The sequence below is a fragment of the Cydia pomonella genome, chromosome 2 (assembly GCF_033807575.1).
Source record: "Cydia pomonella isolate Wapato2018A chromosome 2, ilCydPomo1, whole genome shotgun sequence".
Classification (NCBI taxonomy): Eukaryota; Metazoa; Arthropoda; class Insecta; order Lepidoptera; family Tortricidae; genus Cydia; species Cydia pomonella.
This window is the reverse complement of record NC_084704.1, coordinates 22,596,832-22,615,428: the sequence shown is the minus strand read 5'-3', so window position 1 is coordinate 22,615,428 and position 18,597 is coordinate 22,596,832. Positions and strand designations below refer to the sequence as shown.

The following is an 18,597-nucleotide window of genomic DNA, read 5'->3' as shown; positions in this document are numbered from 1 at the left end:
ATTACCAGATTGGCACATAAGTTCTTCAGGTGAGTAAGTTGCATTTATAACATTGTATTGTACTCTTAAAACAAATATGTATCTAGTTTTACAAGGGGGCAAAGTTAATGTTTAACACTTCGTGCTAATATTGATACTCGAGCAGGTATACAACTCAAAAAACCGGGTAAGTGCGAGCCGGACTCGAGCACGAAGGGTTCCGTACCATTATTTATAAAAACGGCAAAAAAAAATATGTTTGTTGTATGGGAGCCCCCCTTAAATAATTATTTTATTCTGTTTTTAGTATTTGTTGTTATAGCGGCAACATACACTATCACGGTTCATGAGATTACAGCCTGTTGACAGAAGGACGGACAGCGAAGTCTCAGTAATAGGGTCCCGTTTGACCCTTTGGGTAGGGAACCCTAAAAAGAACCACGAAGGTAGCGAGCAGTGTTGGACGAACGTTCATTAGAATTGAAAATATTCAAATTTAACCATTACAAATTGAACCGTAAACTGTACTAATTAACTTTCGGCCAACACTGGTAGCGAGTGTGTGGTTCGAAAAGTGGAACCTTGAGCGTGGCGAGGGTTACAAGGCTGGCTTGAGGTTTGAACTTTTAAAATAAATTTCACCTCAGCAGCTCAAACATTCGAACTCGAATTTGCTGCTTAAAAACAGTGAGCAAAATTGCAAAATGCACACCGAGTGAGACAAAATGACATTCAAGTAACCTTTATATTCCAATTTCATTTCTATAATAATCTGTAACAGTCAATTAATGAAAAAAAAGTTTAAAATGTGATAAAAACAACATATTTTAAGTATTTCATTGTACAATCAAAATAATGAACTCAAAAAAATAAAACGTTATTTCGCAAAATAAATAATTATACTTTTAACGATCTCTACTATAGTTGACAAAAGTACTATCCGCGATCCGGACCGTATATTACAGTTTTTATTTTTATTTTAACAGCTTTAAAATAAAAATTGAATTGTCAATTGATGTTCGTTATTTCTGTATTATTTTATTGTAATTTCTTTCATTATGTTTTATTGCGGTTAATAAACTTTATTGTTAGAATACCTCAAGAAAACATGATTGAAATAGTGATGAAAAAGAATAACAATTTTCAGGTTCAGATAGAAGAATGAATAGGAGAAGAAGAATAGAAAAAAGGATGTATTTTTACCATCCAAATATGTTCTCACTGCTGATGTGAAAAGTCTTGTGTACTACAAGAGATTAAAGTTATATACATTTTCTTTATTGGAAATAGGTAAGCATTAGACCACAGTCCACAATCTCACCTGATGGTAAGTGCCGATGCAGTGTAGGATGGAACATGCTTACCTAAAAGATGTCTATTCACTCTCGCTACGCTCGTGAATCTTTTATAGAATCTTTCGCTTGCACGGGACTCAAATTAGCACTCGCAGAAATATCAAACTTTGTTCTCTTGTTGTACCTACAAATAACTATAACCACACCAACGCAAGGAAAATATTTACTTTAAAACAAATTTATTCAATATTATCATTTAAAAGTCAAAAGAAAACAAATAATAATTTACATCAAAATACTTTCCACTCCTGTGGATAAACTGCAACTTTCTCATCAGTTTTCGAAGAACAAAGAGAGCCTTTGCGAGCTGGTGTGGTGAAAATTGTATTGTTGCTATATTATATACCTATAGCCATTTCAATTTTGTCATTAGACAATGTTGAACAAATTGGTGCGACTTTCCGATTTCGCATAGAAAATTGGAATTAATGTTCTTTATCACATTTTCGATGAAAAAAACATCAATGAAAAAATAGTTAATAAATATTTATTTATTGTTACATTACCGCCTTAAATTACATACTTATAAATACAAACATAGGATTAATATGTATTTTATGAAACAGTTGATTAAATAATAAATAAAATAATTATTGCTAACAATGACTAGGCATCATCTCCTCAAACATCCTATTGCCCTGGTACTTCACTTGCCGAGGATGATCTTGCGGGACGCGCCAAAGTTTTGTCCAGATTGCGTCGCGTGCTTATTCGTGCCGGCTTGCAGACCGATCACAGTCTGTCCTGCCCGAACGACATCTTCACTGAACTCGCGTCGGTTTTCTTCAGCAGGTTTAGGGCCGAGGAAAGGACCGCGCCATTCAGGATGTTTATATGCCTGAAAAAAAAAAAACGGTGACCCAAGATCTGGAAATGTTTTGTCGATGGTGCCTTCGACCAAGCATAGTAAGAGTGAATCATGGCCGTCTTCTAAATACCTACGAAGAAAAAGAATGACATATTGCGAGTCTCAATTAAGTGAACCCAAAGTGTAAAACATGTAAAAATTTGAATTCTTGAAACGGAAATATTCAATAAAAATTTTTTTTATTTCAATTATATTTTTATTTAAAAATAAGAAGGGGCGAACAGTAAAATTCAGTACAGAACTTAATAATGACGTGGCACATCATCAGAAAAAACATCAGGCCGAAAAGCTATAAAGGCACAAGATGTTCCCTTATCCTGCCACGGCTTTATTGAAAGCGTGCCCTTTTCATTACCGGTGTAGAGAATCTTCCGATATTGGATGCACTAAAGTTTATGCAAGAGAGTTAATACGTTTTAGGTACTTAATCGACTAGAAAATAAACATAATAAAGTACCTGTGTGACCTAGCAAACTTACAGTTCTGCCAATGGCGAAGATAGTCTGAGTGACAAGGAAAATATTCTTCTGGTCCCAAAGGTCCGTGGTCTGGAACAGGTCCACATCTGGAACGCCGTATTTTACACACGCCTTTTGAAACCTGCGAAAAAGAAGAACAAAACAAGTCATTTTAAAGAAATAAAAATAACGACGTATACGTACGTGTAAATTGTTTACGTTACGCCGTTTAGTTCGTGGTGCCTATAGAATTTAGTTTACTTATTATATTCGTATCATTGCCTTACAATTCTAAGAATATCAATAGTATCAATACCACACTTGTTGACATCCATCAAATAATTTATGTTGTAGAGCGTGCCAAAGAAATATTATACACAACCATGTACCTACATAAAAGTCGGCTCACGAAAATGGCTCATATTGCCATTTAGCCAATCAGAGTCACATTTGAAATAAGTACTTGACGATAAATCACTAACGTACTTAATATTTTCATGGGCTCATCGTATATACTCATACTATATGTCTAGTATAGGTTATAATGGGTATATGTGCATTATATTATTCAGCTCCCATCTAACACAAACAACACACATATAGGTACGCATAGTCTTCTTTCGTTGACAATTGGGTCAAATATCTAAGATCAAATCATCGAACGAAAAATATTTCGTTCCTAGGAATAACGTAGCCTAGGTATATACAATAAGCGTGTGCTTAAAGATTGACATCAGCTTAGTACAGATGATATAGATTTAAGTTTTTTGCATACTCACTGGCTAATGTTGTCCATGAACTTGTAGTCCCCGCCAGAGATGTTGACCTTGGTGATGATGCCGGGTTGCAGCCGGTTCATCAGCTTGCAGAGGATGATGCCGTCCCGCAGTGCCAGCTCGTATGGCAGGTTGGGGAATCGCTCTCCGATCACGGCTTCTATCCATCGCTGGGCTTCTTCTTCCTTCTCGGGCTCACGTTTGCCAGCGCACTGGAATATGAATATTGAAGAAAGTTATGATAAATGTGGAGGAAAAATGGAAAGTTACGTGGAAAAGGGGAACATCGCCGTTAATTACATCACACCACGTTTAGGAAGAGGGGGTTAAGAAAATGTGACATGTTTTAACAAGGGGGAGATGGGAGTCACAACCTTTGTGACGTCACTTTAACTTGATCAGTAACTGTTTTTTTGCTGTAAAGTTAAATAACGAGTTTTTTGAACGAACATAGTTTTTTTTTTCGTTTAATTTTCTTTCCAAATTATAAAATTACTAATATGTTTTAAAAAAATTGATAAAATGTTAATAATACCTAATTCGAATTGCCGATTTCGTTGAAATCATAATTGCCAAAAATATGACGTCACACTATGGGGGAGGAGTTTGTTAAATGTGACCAAGTGTGACAAGGGGTCAAAAAACCTAGAAATTCGTGTGACTTAATTAATAGATGACCCGAAGGATCGGAGGATAAATTATATTATTTACCGCTTAAGTACTTTGATTTTGCAAAGACACTAAAATTATATTTATTCGTAATAAACATAATTCTTCTGCTCGTTTGCTGACTATGCTAACATATAAAAAAACATAAGCATAATTTTTCACAAACTATAAGTAAGTATTTTTATATATGGTGACAGCAGTTATCACAATACATATTTTGAATTTTAAGGTTAAAAATTTTATGAAAATTACCCCTGTCACCATACCCAAGCTATATTAAAAATACTATGTATAAGACTTTACTTTTCTGCTTTCTGCAGAGCAAAGAGAGATATGTCTAACAGTAAATTATATATATGCAGGGATTCCTAAGTAATATATAACCTATCGCATTTTTTGCTGTACAGTCAAGGTTAGGTCAAATTTTAACATATTATTATTTTATACTGAAAGCAGGAATGGATTTCTCACAACTTTCTAATGTCAGAGAGATGTTACGTCCATGGAAGCGTTGTTCATATCGTGGGACATTCCCATATTACCACGTGTGTTGTAAAGGACAGACAATTTACGTTTAACAACAGCTAAGCATCACTTAGCCGAGTGCATTGCAACACAAACAATCTAGGCAGCTACTAATTTATTTCATGTTTTGTTTAGCTAACTAAGCGTAAATGCTTATTTTGTGTTTGCGTAATATTATTAAGGATAGGTAAATAAACTGCACTACCTACCTAACTAACCTAACCTAACTTTTCGTAAATGATCAATACAGATCGCTGACGTAGAACTAAACGTAGGGCTAAACAGAAACTCTTTTAGTTTTGTCTGTCTGTCCGTACAATTGAATCGGGCGTACCTACAAAATAACTGAAAATGTTAAGAAAATATAGTTTAAATACGGAAGGTTTTATACAAACATTGTTTTAAATATGTTCGTGAAGTAAGCTTTTTTTATACATTTTTAATCTTCATAGTTTCGATGGAGGAGGATCGATTTCTCGAAGACGACGGTTTTATGGTCTCAGATTAGGATCTGACGATGGGATCCTGAAGAATTCAAGCGAACTTAACAAATATTATAGGCACGCCTACTGTATATTTATCAAGATAAGTAATATTAGATAAGTAATTTTAGATATAAGCTAGTTATAGTAATCATCTGTATATTGTTATTTTAAGATAAGTAATAAATAAGATCGTGCCTTTTCTCTCGGAAAATGTCACAAATCACCTGGGCACATCCCATCAAATTAAATCGATTTAGATAATAAAGATGTGTCTATATCCAAGTAGGTTTTTTGGTAGTCTCGTTATGTTAGTATTTGATTACCTATCTTACACAAAAAGTATAAGTATATCTTCGCAAAACAAGTATAATTACAAATAATAATTTTTAATGCGAAATTAGTATCGCAATTTTATAGAGAATTCTGGAGAATCTGAGAGTGCCGAGATTCAAGTAATCGTCACGTTACGCTGCAAGCTGTTTTCATGTCCGCATTATTTTTAGACATTCAGATTATGAGCAGGAATTATCTTTGCATCGCAAGAGCCGAAAACGATTCATAAACATTTTCTTCTAAATAGTTTAATTTGTATACTCTTAGTACCAAATGTAGGTATTATTTAATATAAGTATTTGTTGTAAATATTAGGGCTTCCCCAGCCACGTGCCCACTTTGCTGTTTCAGCTTGGATGGCGGCCAAGCGGGATCATTTATAGAATATTTGATACCGCTAAAAGCGGAAGAAAACACTGTGCTCTAGATTTTAATTTACAGTAGTAATATTATAATATCTTAAAAATATATATAGGTACATTATATCGTCGCTATACTTACTCAACATCGTATCAATATATTAGATACGTAAATCTGATACGAGTTTGAGTAAGTATAGCGACGTTATTTGATTATCTTGAGATTTATCTTAAGGTTTTATTTCAATATATGTAAGTAAAGGCATAAACTGTCAAAGATTCTAATTCAATCATTAATAGAATCAGGCGTTACTTTGCGGAAATCCATGCTAATTAAAGCAAGAAATATTACTTTGCTAATCCGCGAGAAAATAACGTGTTAGTCAATCAGTGCTAACCCGTTATACTTACTTGCGTATTTTTACATGCAATTAATGTTCCCACCCTCCCACCGCAAAAATAAATACGCAAATAAATATAACAACCCACCACCAAAAGTACAAAACTCGACACGTGTTTCGCCTCTCTACGAGGCATCCTCAGGAGATGCTGGAGATGTTGACGGTCTGACACCCGACAACTGAAACTAGTTTTCAGTTCTTCTTGCTTATTCTAATTCAATAGTAAAGTTAATACAATTTAGTCTAAACCAAGTATAAACTCACTTTAATAAAGCAGAAATTGGTACCTATAGATACGAGTAAGTTCCACAATTATTTTGTAACACTTACTTACATTATTTTTCACCACATCAACTAGCAACCAACTAGGCTCTCTTTATACTTCAAATACTGATGAAAAAGTTGAATTTTATCCACAAGAATGGCAAAGTAATTTGATGCAAATATTGAGTTGCTTCGCTTCCTTATGTCGGCTGGTAGAATTAACGTTTAAGTGATGATTTTATACTTGGATTTGAGTTGTAATATTTTACAGTTAGTATTTTTCTCGCATTGCTGTGATGAACAAAAAAATTAACCCTCGTGCATGAAACCCTCGCAACGCTCAAGATTTCACTTTACAGACCACTCGCTACAAGTGTGTGGTTCAATTTTAGAACTGTCGCTTGTTCGGGTATCAATATAACCACGAGGGGTTAAACATCAACTTTGCCATCTTGTAAAACAAATAACTATTGTCGCTTTCTCGAGTCGAATAAGGAGCAGCCTTGTTGTATTGTAACTGAAGAAATAACGCGACTCGTACCAAAATCATGGTATGCTTCTAAATTTGACTTGACACCGACTTCAAACAGTTGGTAACGCTTATGCTTAAAAAAGGATAATATTTTATTTTATTATTTTTGAAGTCGGTTTACTTTTTTTGTAAAAAGGTTTTTTTTCCATTTTTAGTTTGAAGGCATTGTTAAGAGCTTATGATATGAGTGACGCGTGACGCATGAATGAAAAACACAATCATGTTTAACACTAAATTCGTTAACTTTAATAAATAATCAGGAGGAAAAGAGTCCGTCTGGGAAATCATTCCTGCCACTCCTCTAAATCTAGCCTCCGCCTCGCCACTGACCCAATCCCCCAACCCTCCGATCACTCAACCTCACAGAACATCAACCCCTGATCACTGAAACCCTTGACCCTGAACCACCAAACCTTTAACCGGCATTCCCCGACCCCTCAACCCCAGACCATTTAACTCCTAATTCTAACCCCCAATTCCTCAACTTCCAACCCCCGACCACACATTTCCTAACTCCCGATTCCTCAACTCCCAACCCCTCAGTCCCCGACCCATCAACTCACCGCCCCCTTAAGTCCCTAACCTCTCAAACCCTGACTAGTCAAGCCCCAACCCCTCAACTCCCATCCTCAGACCCCCTTCTACCTTCACCACCACCATCTACCTCGCACACCTCTCACACCTAACACTCATCTCTTATTACCAACACTACCTACATCAAAAATCATAATACACCAAATTATAAGAGGTAAGTTCCATATATCACCCGTGGTCTCCATAATCAGTAAATACCCCTACCACGAGTTTGACACTGACATATTCGCTAGCGTAACTTACTTTCTATGCATCTCGCTCGTACTGGAATCCTATCATCGAACGAATTATATAGAAAGTAAGTTACGAACACGTCAGCTAATATGTAGAATCAAACTCGTGGTAAGGCAGTTGCACTACATCAAATTCGTAGTTTACGAGAGGAATGCTTGAGTTGCTTAAGAATACAGTCAAATTACCGTACGTGCCTTTAAAAATTGAGGAGTTCCCTCAATTCCTCATGGATCACATCATCAGATCAAAACAAAAAATATTATGGGACTACCTTTAAAACAAAAAAAGAATTACTCAAATCGGATCACGGGTGTCGGAGTAATCGGTGAACATACTACTTTAAAATAAATCATTATCATTATCATCATCAGATCCACTTCCTCAAATTGATGATTTTTGAGAGAAAATGCTCGATTTGCTTAAGAAAACACCCAAATCACCATACAGGTGCCTTTAAAAAATGAGGAGTTCCCTCAATTCCTCATGGATCCCATCATCAGATCAGAACCAAATTAAAATGGGACCAACTTGGAGATAACTCCTTTCATAACCGCAACCGAATACAGAACCTCCTCCTTCTATGAAATTGAAGTCGGTTAAAAATAAGCGCGTCTCGATGACAAGTGGCGTCATATATTACTTCGACCAATTTTTCACCGACTGCTGAGAAAATAGAAATGCTGTCTTCAAATGATTTGAAAATACATTATTGTTGCCAATTGTCGGATTAAGTGGCTCCCGACAATTGGCAACAATATTTTTTTTAATTTATAACTGATATTTATCATCAACTTTTATATATTTATAAATTGGTCTAGTATTTTAGACCTATGAAGGCGAACCCTAAGAGGGAAGATGGAGTCCGGAATAAAATTTAGTTAATATTGGATTAATTAAAAAATACGCTTCTTTATTCCACAACACTAACTTCTAATATATTATTTCTGAACTAACTGACGCTATCTTTGGCGTTTATTTAGATGTGTTTTTTCATCTGCATCAAGTTATGTACGATTAAAAAGTACTGAGTCAGGTTCAGTCAGTAAGGTTCCTAAACTGTTTTCAATGTTCTTGAGATTAAATTTGGTTTGAACGACGATTCAATTCACTCTACAATTTATTGAGAATCGAACGCATTGGTTAAACTGTTAAATTATCACACTGTTACCCGTTGGCGTTAAAGACAAAAGGAAAATTAACTTGGCGTGGCTGGCTATTCTTACGCGCTAGAAACTGTACATAACAACGTTATTATAAAAGTGATGTTTTTACATACTTTAACATTCCGTTATTATTTTCATTAACACATTCAATGTGTATAAGACCACAATAACTTTTTAAGGATCTTTATATATATTAAAACAACAGCTTAACCTAATCATTATCCAGATATAAATTTTAAATGAGCATTTACCTTAATTTGCTAAGATAGTCATTTTCTTTTTAAAATGTGCTTCACAATTAGTCTCCAATATTTCAGTTGCAAAATAAATAACTGGTACCTATTTGCCTTAAAATAAACAAAAGCTGTAAAGGCATTAAATACTACTCATGGCTTTTAAGGCTCCGCTTTTGTTGCCAAATTTCAGTACATGTTTCTATTTTTTAAGCTCCCAAAATTCGATTTCTTACCAGACCGGTTAAATACGTTTCTTATTTTAATATCTATGGTAACCTAAATATATCAGTCAAGAGGGAAGTATACCACGTGATCGTATACAAAAAGAGAAAACGTTTTTCCACCTCTATATATTTTCCATTCTCCATGATTTGTTTTTTGTTATTGACAAAATTAAAACCTAGGTTTATAGGCTTTTTTTTAATATGCAAAACAGCGAAACCTATGATCCTAAAATAAATTATGCTGAATCGATCGACATCAAAATCAAAATTATTTGTCAAGATTTAGTTAGTGGAAAATACGTAAAGTTCACATAAAGTTATATTTAAATGACTCAGTAAAAAATACTCTCGATTCGATCACTGCAGTAAATCTAATTTTATACAGAATTCTTTACATTCGCTAAAACTTTGACGCAATAAGACAGCTGCTAAACAATTATCTAATAGTAAATAATTTTGTATTTAATTGAATTCGTATTTAAATAAAAGTATATTATATAATATCTAACCAAAACGCAGGTATGTTATATTTGTTGTTATATTAAACTCAAATTGCAATGAAAATAACACGTTTACATTGTAAAGTGACCTTATTCATTTTATTATTTACGGAAATTGACCTTATTTTCATTAGTAGTAGCGCCTTATTGGACCAACAGTGTGTATGTAACAGTGTCTTTGATTAAAAACAATACAAAAATACTTCTTGATGCTTAAACGTAGAAAGTATATCTGGCTGAATCAATTTTTGTTGTCAGAATTTTTTAAATTTTAATTTTAAATTTTTTGATTAAAAGTGATCAAAATAATTTTTAAGAAAAAAAAACCGACTTCAATGAGGGAGACCGTGAAAGAAAGTTTATTATAGTCCCACTTCATCAAATGTCACTTTTTAAATGTAAATGCTCGATTTGTTAAAGAAAATACAAAAATCACTCTTTGTATGCCTTTAACATTTGAGGAGTTTTTTCGATTCCTCATAGATTCTACCATCAGATCTCGAGCTTGACAAAAATGTATCTTGAAAACCTTATTTGCCTAACAAACATAAAGAGGATGACAAGTTGCCAAGCGGGAACTTGCGTCGTTGAAGAGTTCCATTCTGATCAGCATCAGCAGTTCCACTTCATCAAATGTCACTTTTTAAATGTGAATGCTAGATTTGCTGATGAAAATATAAAAATCACCATATGTATGCCTTTCACATTTAAAGAGTTCCCTCGATTCCTCATAGATTCTACTATCAGATCTCGCGCTTGATAAACATTTGTCTCGAAAACCTAATTTGCCTAACAAACATAAGGAAGACGACAAATCGCCAAGCGGGAACTATGCGTCGTTGAAGAGTTCCATTCTGATCAGCATCAGCAGTTCCACTTCATCAAATGTCACTTTTTAAATGTGAATGCTAGATTTGGTGATGAAAATATAAAAATCACCATATGTATGCCTTTCACATTTAAAGAGTTCCCTCGATTCCTCATAGATTCTACTATCAGATCTCGCGCTTGATAAACATTTGTCTCGAAAACCTAATTTGCCTAACAAACATAAGGAAGACGACAAATCGCCAAGCGGGAACTATGCGTCGTTGAAGAGTTCTATTCTGATCAACATCAGCAGTTCCACTTCATCGAATGTCACTTTTTAGGGTTCCGTAGCCAAATGGCATAAAACGGAACCCTTATAGTTTCGCCATGTCCGTCTGTCTGTCTGTCTGTCTGTCTGTCTGTCTGTCCGAGGCTTTGCTCCGTGGTAGTTAGTGCTACAAAGCTGAAATTTGGCATGGGTATATAAATCAATAAAGCCGACAAAGTCGTACAATAAAATCTAAAAATTTAATTTTTTTTAGGGTACCTCCCCTACACGTAAAGTGGGGGTGAAATTTTTTTTTCGCTTCAACCCTAGAGTGTGGGGTATCGTTGGAAAGGTCTTTCAAAACTAATAGGGGTTTTCAAGAAATAGTTTTTGATAAAGTGAATGTGTTCGGAGATAATCGCTCCGAAAGAAAAAAAAATGTGTCCCCCCCTCTAACTTTTGAACCATAGGTCCAAAAAATATGAAAAAAAATCGTGGAAGTAGAGCTTAAGAAAGACATTAATTGAAAACTATAGCAGACATGATCAGTTTAGCTGTTTTTGAGTTATCGCAAAAAGTTTTCCCTTCATAGTAAAAAGACTTACTTCAATTAGGTACTGATTATGCAAATTTGCCTATTTTGTTTAACTCGGGTGAAAGGTACCGTTTCATCCCTTGGTTAACAATTTACTATACTTTAAGCTCCAGTTTAGCTTATTGTGACGGAAGAGTAACTACGGAACCCTACACTGAGCGTGGCCCGACATGCTCTTGGCCGATTTTTTTAAATGTAAATGCTTGATTTGGTGATGAAAAATGCCTTTGCCTGTGCCTTTCACATTTGAAAAGTTCCCTCGATTCCTCATGGATCCCATCATCAGAACTGAGTTTTGACAAAAACGGGACTAATCTGTATATATGTATATAGATTCAATAAAAAAATTTTTTTTTAAATCGGTCCATAAATGACGGAGTTATGAAGTAACAAACATTTAAAAAAAACATACAACCGAATTGATAACCTCCTCCTTGAAATCTTGAAGACGGTTAATAAATAAAAATATTCGGCTTTTATGTATGTATTTTTTTCCTTATTATATAAAAACAGATAAACAAGACATTATGTACCAATGCAATATTTTTATCATGATTTGATATTTTATAACCTGTTTAAGAGCAGTGACCCAGGGGATAAAGCTGTCCCACACTCTTGTATGAAAAATGGTCCGTCCACTGGGTCACCCAATTTTTCATATAAAAATTTGATGTATTGTAAAAAGTTAATTCACCCATCTACATAAAAGTAGTCTTTGTGTAGCTGTGTGTGTAAAAAAATACACGGAAGCGAAATAGTTTTTGTTTTTACGTTTCCTCTTTTACACTAGCGTTGACAGCGTTATATTTCCAAAACGGCCATCAGCTATATATTACGCTAATTCATCACTACCGAAAACCTCGAAGTCTTCGTCTCGTACGTCATGGCTTTTTTAATTTTCAAGTCGTTCAACACTTCTATTTCTGTGCCCAGCGTTTTAGTTCATTGATTACTCGCAATAACTGTTTGATAATCCATTACCTAAACTAAGTACCTAGTATATAAAATATCTAAAATTGCTCTTCTTATAATTTACGTACGATAATAGGTATATACAATTGGTAACTTTACAACGGTTACAATCAAATATCTATTATCGAATAGGTAATTTGATATAAAATTATCCGTGTGTTAATTATTTGATTACGCAATAAAATCTTATATCAAAAAAAGATAAATTGTCTACATCCGGAGAGAGGTCGGTGTTGTGGTGGATGGTGGAAATAAAAATATAACTGATCGCAGCTCTTAGTTTTATTAGAGTACAGTAGCCACTTATAAACACTAACATCATTTACTTCGCCAATAACCGCAGAGAAAAAGATACACTGCATATTTAGGGATGTGTAACGTTGCACAATGTACACATCCCTAAATATGCATCACCGAATATTTGCTACCAACATTTTAATGCAACTTGAAAAACATAAAATATAACGGTTTAAATTGATAAATTCGTTTCCTTCTTCTTAGCGTAGTCCCGGCACATTGCCACGGCTTATGGGAGCCGGGTCCGCTTAACAACAACAAAATTGATAAATTCGTTTAAATACTTTTATTTCATGATTTAGAATCGCAGTACATAGGTACAATATTAAAAAAAAAAAAATTGTTTCCTACGGGACCCAGCTTTCTGCTGAGCTGGCACTTGACGGATACATTATGATATGTTTACAGTGCCGTAGAAAACATTTGGGCGTCAGCCCGCCCCCGCGACGCGGTGCTGGGCGGCCGGCAACACAACGCCAGTCCAGCCGCTGGTACCGCCGCGAAAGCTCGCCCCAGTGATCAGTGCTTTTAAATTATCAAAATGCCCGTAAGTTTTTTTTACTTGGCAATAATTTCCGTTGTTATTAAGAATTTTAAGAACGGTTCACTAAACTTTTCCAAAATTAATCTTTTGCCAAGAAAAACATTGTGCTTTCGACATTGTCTTGACCTCTAACCATCGCATTTAAGTACAGCCGTATGGTTAATTTAACGAGTTTTGTAAGTGATCCCTGACGTCAATGACGGATTAATGAGCTAGACGCGTATGCGCAGCTGCGCGCACGCGTCTGTGGACGCATACGATCTTTTAAATCTCTCCCTTAACTTTCCAGAGGGGATCTTTAGGCGCCCGAGTTACTTAAGACGTTATTTTCGGAGATGATGCTGGAGCGGCCATCAAACGAGTTGGCACTGGAGCTAGCGCTTTATGGCCGGTGTTCAAAACGTTTACGACATCGCTAATGATAATTATACCAATTTCAGGCCAGGAATAAGGAACAAGAACAGGAAGTCCTGAACTGGATTCAGGCGGTTATCGGAGAGCCTCTGCCAGCGGGTGACTACGAGGATATTTTGAAAAATGGCATCGTGCTATGCAAATTGGCTAATAAGCTGTCGCCTGGCTCCGTCAAAAAGATCCAGGAGAAAGGAACCAACTTCCAGCTGATGGAAAACATCCAAAGGTGCTTATAATCAAATACAGTGTCTAAAATAAAAATCATCCAGGACAAACCAATTATGAGTTTGTTTAATGACTTATTAGTAAACAAGTAATTTTGGTTTTAGGTTCCAGGCTGCTATCAAGAAGTACGGAGTCCCGGAGGAAGAAATCTTCCAAACTGCTGATTTGTTCGAGAGGCGTAACATCCCCCAAGTTACTCTGTGCTTGTACGCTCTTGGCAGAATTGTAAGTCCTTCACTTTTCCAGTGTGATTACCTAATCACATTTAAATTTGATAATCTTTTTTGTGACTATATTAACTAAAAGGATAGCATCTATTTTACTATAAAAAATTATAGATTGAGGTACATTAAACCTTAATATTTTTGTTTTTTTTCAGACCCAAAAGCACCCCGAATGGACCGGTCCTCAACTTGGTCCCAAAATGGCTGACAAGAATGAACGTACATTCACGGAAGAACAGCTCCGGGCCCACAACGCGGAGCTGAACCTTCAGATGGGTTACAACAAGGGCGCTTCTCAGTCAGGCCACGGTGGCTTCGGCAACACCCGCCACATGTAACTTATCTCTTCAATGCTTTTTTAACAAGTACCTCGTACCGACCGGCCATAATCAGTATTTTTTACGAGAACAGCATATTCCAGTCTTGTTGGTCTAGGGTTGGATGATTTTTTACTTTTTGCTTACTGGATGTAGTTATTGTGGTCTTCTTTACTATGTTTGATCTGAAGATACATTATCAATTAAATTAATTTACTAATGTAAGCTACAGTAAATTAAATGAGACACTTGATATGTGAGATTTCTACTTAACAATACCAGAGATTGTGAAAGGTTTATTGTATTGCTACTATTAGAATTAATAATCTAACGAGTTTTATTTTTGTTAAGATTTTTACAAGTATGTGTAAATATTTAATATAATTTTATAATAAATACTATTTTTAGGTATTCGTTTTATTCTTTTCATTCTTTTGGAAAAGTAAAATATTACAAGCTTAAGACGTAAATATCTTGTTATTGCATGATGAAAAGAAGTGCCTACCTACATTGTTACCAAAGTAAATATAACGGAATTGACCTCGTACTCGGTAATAAGTAACGCTATTAATAATAAATATTTGTTAACATTGAGAAATCAGTCATTCTCACTGAAGGATAACATGAAGAATTATAACATTTATTTATTCTAGCACTGATACACCACAAGAAGGAATACGCATACTACTTATAGATTTTTTCTGCTATGATCTGACACGAATAGATCGTAAAACTATACATGATAAATGTATGCAAAATAAATTAATTTAATAGACACCCTTGGCCTAATTAACTTCTGTCCAGGCAGATATTAATTTTCCTGACTGGTCGAACTAATGCCAAGACACTTTCTGAGCACTCAATTTACATTGAAGATTAATTTCAATTAGTACATAAATGTATACGTGTTTAATTAAACATACATAGTTGAATTTAATTGTATCACTGTAAGTCAGTGGCACAATTTTAGTCAAGTGCTCGAAATTTAGGTATTCATAAATATCCAAGCATTAAATTATTTTGTCAGGCTTAAAAAATATAATATGGTTTCCCGAGCCCGACTAAGGTAAATAATTTTTAAAGTAACATTTTCTTAAACAATAGATAAGTGGTGAATTGAAACTGTCTGATATTTTTGTGAAAATGTATAATATAACTGATATAAGTGGGACGTGTTCCTGTAAAATGGAAGAAATTAAAAATGAAGATTTATCCCCAACTGGCAGTATCAAATATACAGCGTTTTTTTTTTTGAAGCAATGTATCACTACTTTGTTTTAACTAAAAACGTCTTATTAATGACGCGACGTCACAACTGTTACAAGTGATCATGATGTACGAAATACATTACAGCATGAAAAAAAATCAAAAATTAATTATGCTCTGGTAGAGAAGACTAAACTAAAAATATCTTTCAGAATTGTTTTACAGCACTAAAACCTACGTCTAGTTTAAGTTTGAGGTTAGGAATATCAAAAATGCACACTGTATAGATAGTCAAACAGAAAATTCATTTAACATATACCTAAAACTGTGTGTATATGTAGTCCAAGATCCCAGAGCCGCCAGACCTTACTTATTTTCTCATGAATAAAATGTATGGGATAATATTATTATAGTGTTAGTATGTACTTTTAATATCTGCATGCATGCTATATTGGCCCGACACACAAATACACATATAAAATTTATATGTGTATTTGTGTGAAACTTTATGTGGGTCTGGGGGATGGTTGGGCCCCTCCAATTGGCGTGGCTACTTAAAAAATGTAATAGTAATGGTTCTCTGAGTTTATCAAGAGTGAGAATATAAGTAAAGTTACCTACAATATTTTTGGACAGCTTTAAAGCGTGTGGTAAAAAATACCGCTGGCGGAAATGGTCTGGCAATGTTGATTATCAATTATTAACAATATTTTCTAAAACATACATAAAAATCAACCATGAGAAATGAAGAGGTTAGTAATATTTTTATCTAACTTTAGCATCTTGTACCGGACAAATGGCCGTTGGGGCAATATAGCAAGTATGCAGACATTTAAAGTACATACTTACACTATATTATCTCATACATTTTATTCATGACAAAATAAGTAAGGTCTGGCGGCTCTGGGAGCTTGCTCTAATGTGGCAGTAAGCAGGAATGTTTTTATCTTGACTTCAAATGAATCTCTTTTTAAAAACAGTCCACCAATATTTAGCATTCTATTTCAAGAAAAAAATCTCAGCAAGATTTACGAGGAACAGATCTTTGACAATGGGCAGACGAGAATATTTAGATATTCCTAACGAGGGTAGAGGTCGTCGAACTGTTTCATTCATTTTGTGGGACAAAGTAACAGGTTGTTAATATGTCATGTGAAGCCATGACTTCGTTTGCAGCGATAAAACTGAAATAGCCGGCGCTGAGAGCTTCTTGTGGTTTTGTTAAAGGACTGTAAACAGTGTATACTAGAAAATTTTGCGATTTGTGACGAATTATTTTTAAACAACAGCTGCTTTTCGAGTCTTAAGAGTCATTAGACTCTTATTGGTTTTCATATGTACTTATTTTATTTCAACCACATGGAACAACCGCCCACCGCAGCGCGACAGAAACATAGCTTCAAAAATTCGTGATTTGAAAAGTTGCACAGCTAGGAATTGCTCTTAACTTGCAAATGCAAATAGCGAGGGGTTCCTTTTTACTAGTACATAAATTTAGCAAGTCTCCTTTAGGTCCAGTTTTATGACGAAATGTAATATTTTTGATAGCGGTCTACTGCTCCAGAAAGTTCGTTCAGTAGGCCAAGAGGAGCGTGGGTTAGTGCTTGTCTGTGACCAGTCCTGTTTATCTTGACCGGCAGCCAACGAACGAGGGATGTGCGTTAAATATATTCTTATACATGACACAAAAACCTTGACACACGCAACATTTTAACAGCTCATTAGGAATTGTGATTAATTTTTATTTTTAACCGGTGAATTTCCATGAACAGGCGTTTTACGGAAAACAGAACAGTCGACATGAGTAACCACAAAGGAAAATAATAGTTGTTTCTTCTGTTCCTATATAACTAAATAAAAGTAAAGTATAAGTACTGTATTATAATTTTAATTTGTAACTTTTATCGACAAAACACTTCCCTGATGTAGAACCGATATTTTTAACTTTTGGAAACGTAAGCTGTAGCTGTATGTAATGTAAGCTGGTCTAAGGAATGCTTTCACATTATTACGGAAAAAAAATCCCACTGACCATTATATCCATATTATTAATGTGTATACAATATATAGTTTGTCAACAGGACAAATAATCGTTTTATTCCTAGAGAGCAAAGATTAATTTCAAAGCAAGACTATTTTATAGGTGTTGTTAGCGTTTAAAACCATGGCACCGAAAAGTTTGTTTATTTTAATTAACTATACGTTTTCCGCAATTTCCAACCGCATTGCTTTTACCGTTTAAAGCAAATCTCGGAACTAGCTGCTTAGCATGTTGTGTAATTATTAATGCAGCGGGCTACAGGTCAGATGGAACGGGTTTAATAAGCGATAGTCCTTTGTTGGCAGTTTGCCAGCCAGACAAATAGGTCGTGAAGGGCTTGCACAGATTATAAAACAGCACACTTAGGGATTTTCGACGTTTACACGGCCATTTGACGGCCAACTAATTAACGCTGCCCGTGAATTTATTTTTTTAATATTACACAACCGTAAACGATTATAGTACAAAGATTTTCTGGTACCTAATATTACAAAATAACGTGTTCTGGATCTGTTTGTGGAGAGGGACAGAAATCTCGCTACCATTTTTATGCGATTGATACACTTGATACAAGCCAAGTCTGAAATAATTCTAGATTGATTTCGGCACTCGTCCATCTTAAATATTAGCACATTCCGCACTAAAGCATTAAAGAAACAAGCACTATCGGTCCAAATGTTTGCTGATCAAGTACATATTTTCCTATAGCTACTATTGCCGAGAGTCAAC

At 34.9% G+C, this 18,597-nt stretch overlaps 2 protein-coding genes across 2 annotated transcripts in view; one reads left to right on the top strand and one right to left on the bottom strand.

Moving 5' to 3' along the window:
• Positions 1-1,799: 1,799 nt before the first annotated feature.
• LOC133534655 (muscle-specific protein 20-like) overlaps positions 1,800-18,597 on the bottom strand; it is a 28,090-nt gene continuing 11,292 nt past the window's right edge. The window contains exons 2-4 of the mRNA XM_061873861.1: positions 3,440-3,648; positions 2,682-2,802; positions 1,800-2,172 (exon numbers count right to left, since the gene is read on the bottom strand). Of these exons, the coding sequence (XP_061729845.1) occupies positions 1,981-2,172; positions 2,682-2,802; positions 3,440-3,648 (522 nt within the window). The 3' untranslated portion in view covers positions 1,800-1,980. The remainder of the gene's footprint in view (positions 2,173-2,681; positions 2,803-3,439; positions 3,649-18,597) is intronic.
• Positions 13,294-15,032, top strand: LOC133534656 (muscle-specific protein 20). Its single transcript, XM_061873863.1, has 4 exons — positions 13,294-13,444; positions 13,882-14,081; positions 14,185-14,305; positions 14,460-15,032. Exons 1-4 carry the CDS (start codon positions 13,439-13,441, stop codon positions 14,640-14,642), a joined length of 510 nt encoding a protein of 169 aa, XP_061729847.1. The 5' UTR covers positions 13,294-13,438; the 3' UTR covers positions 14,643-15,032.

Coding starts and splice junctions, on each gene's coding strand:
- LOC133534656 (XM_061873863.1), top strand. Junction 14,082..14,184: donor CTGATGGAAAACATCCAAAG/GTGCTTATAATC, acceptor TTTTGGTTTTAG/GTTCCAGGCTGCTATCAAGA. Junction 14,306..14,459: donor TGTACGCTCTTGGCAGAATT/GTAAGTCCTTCA, acceptor GTTTTTTTTCAG/ACCCAAAAGCACCCCGAATG.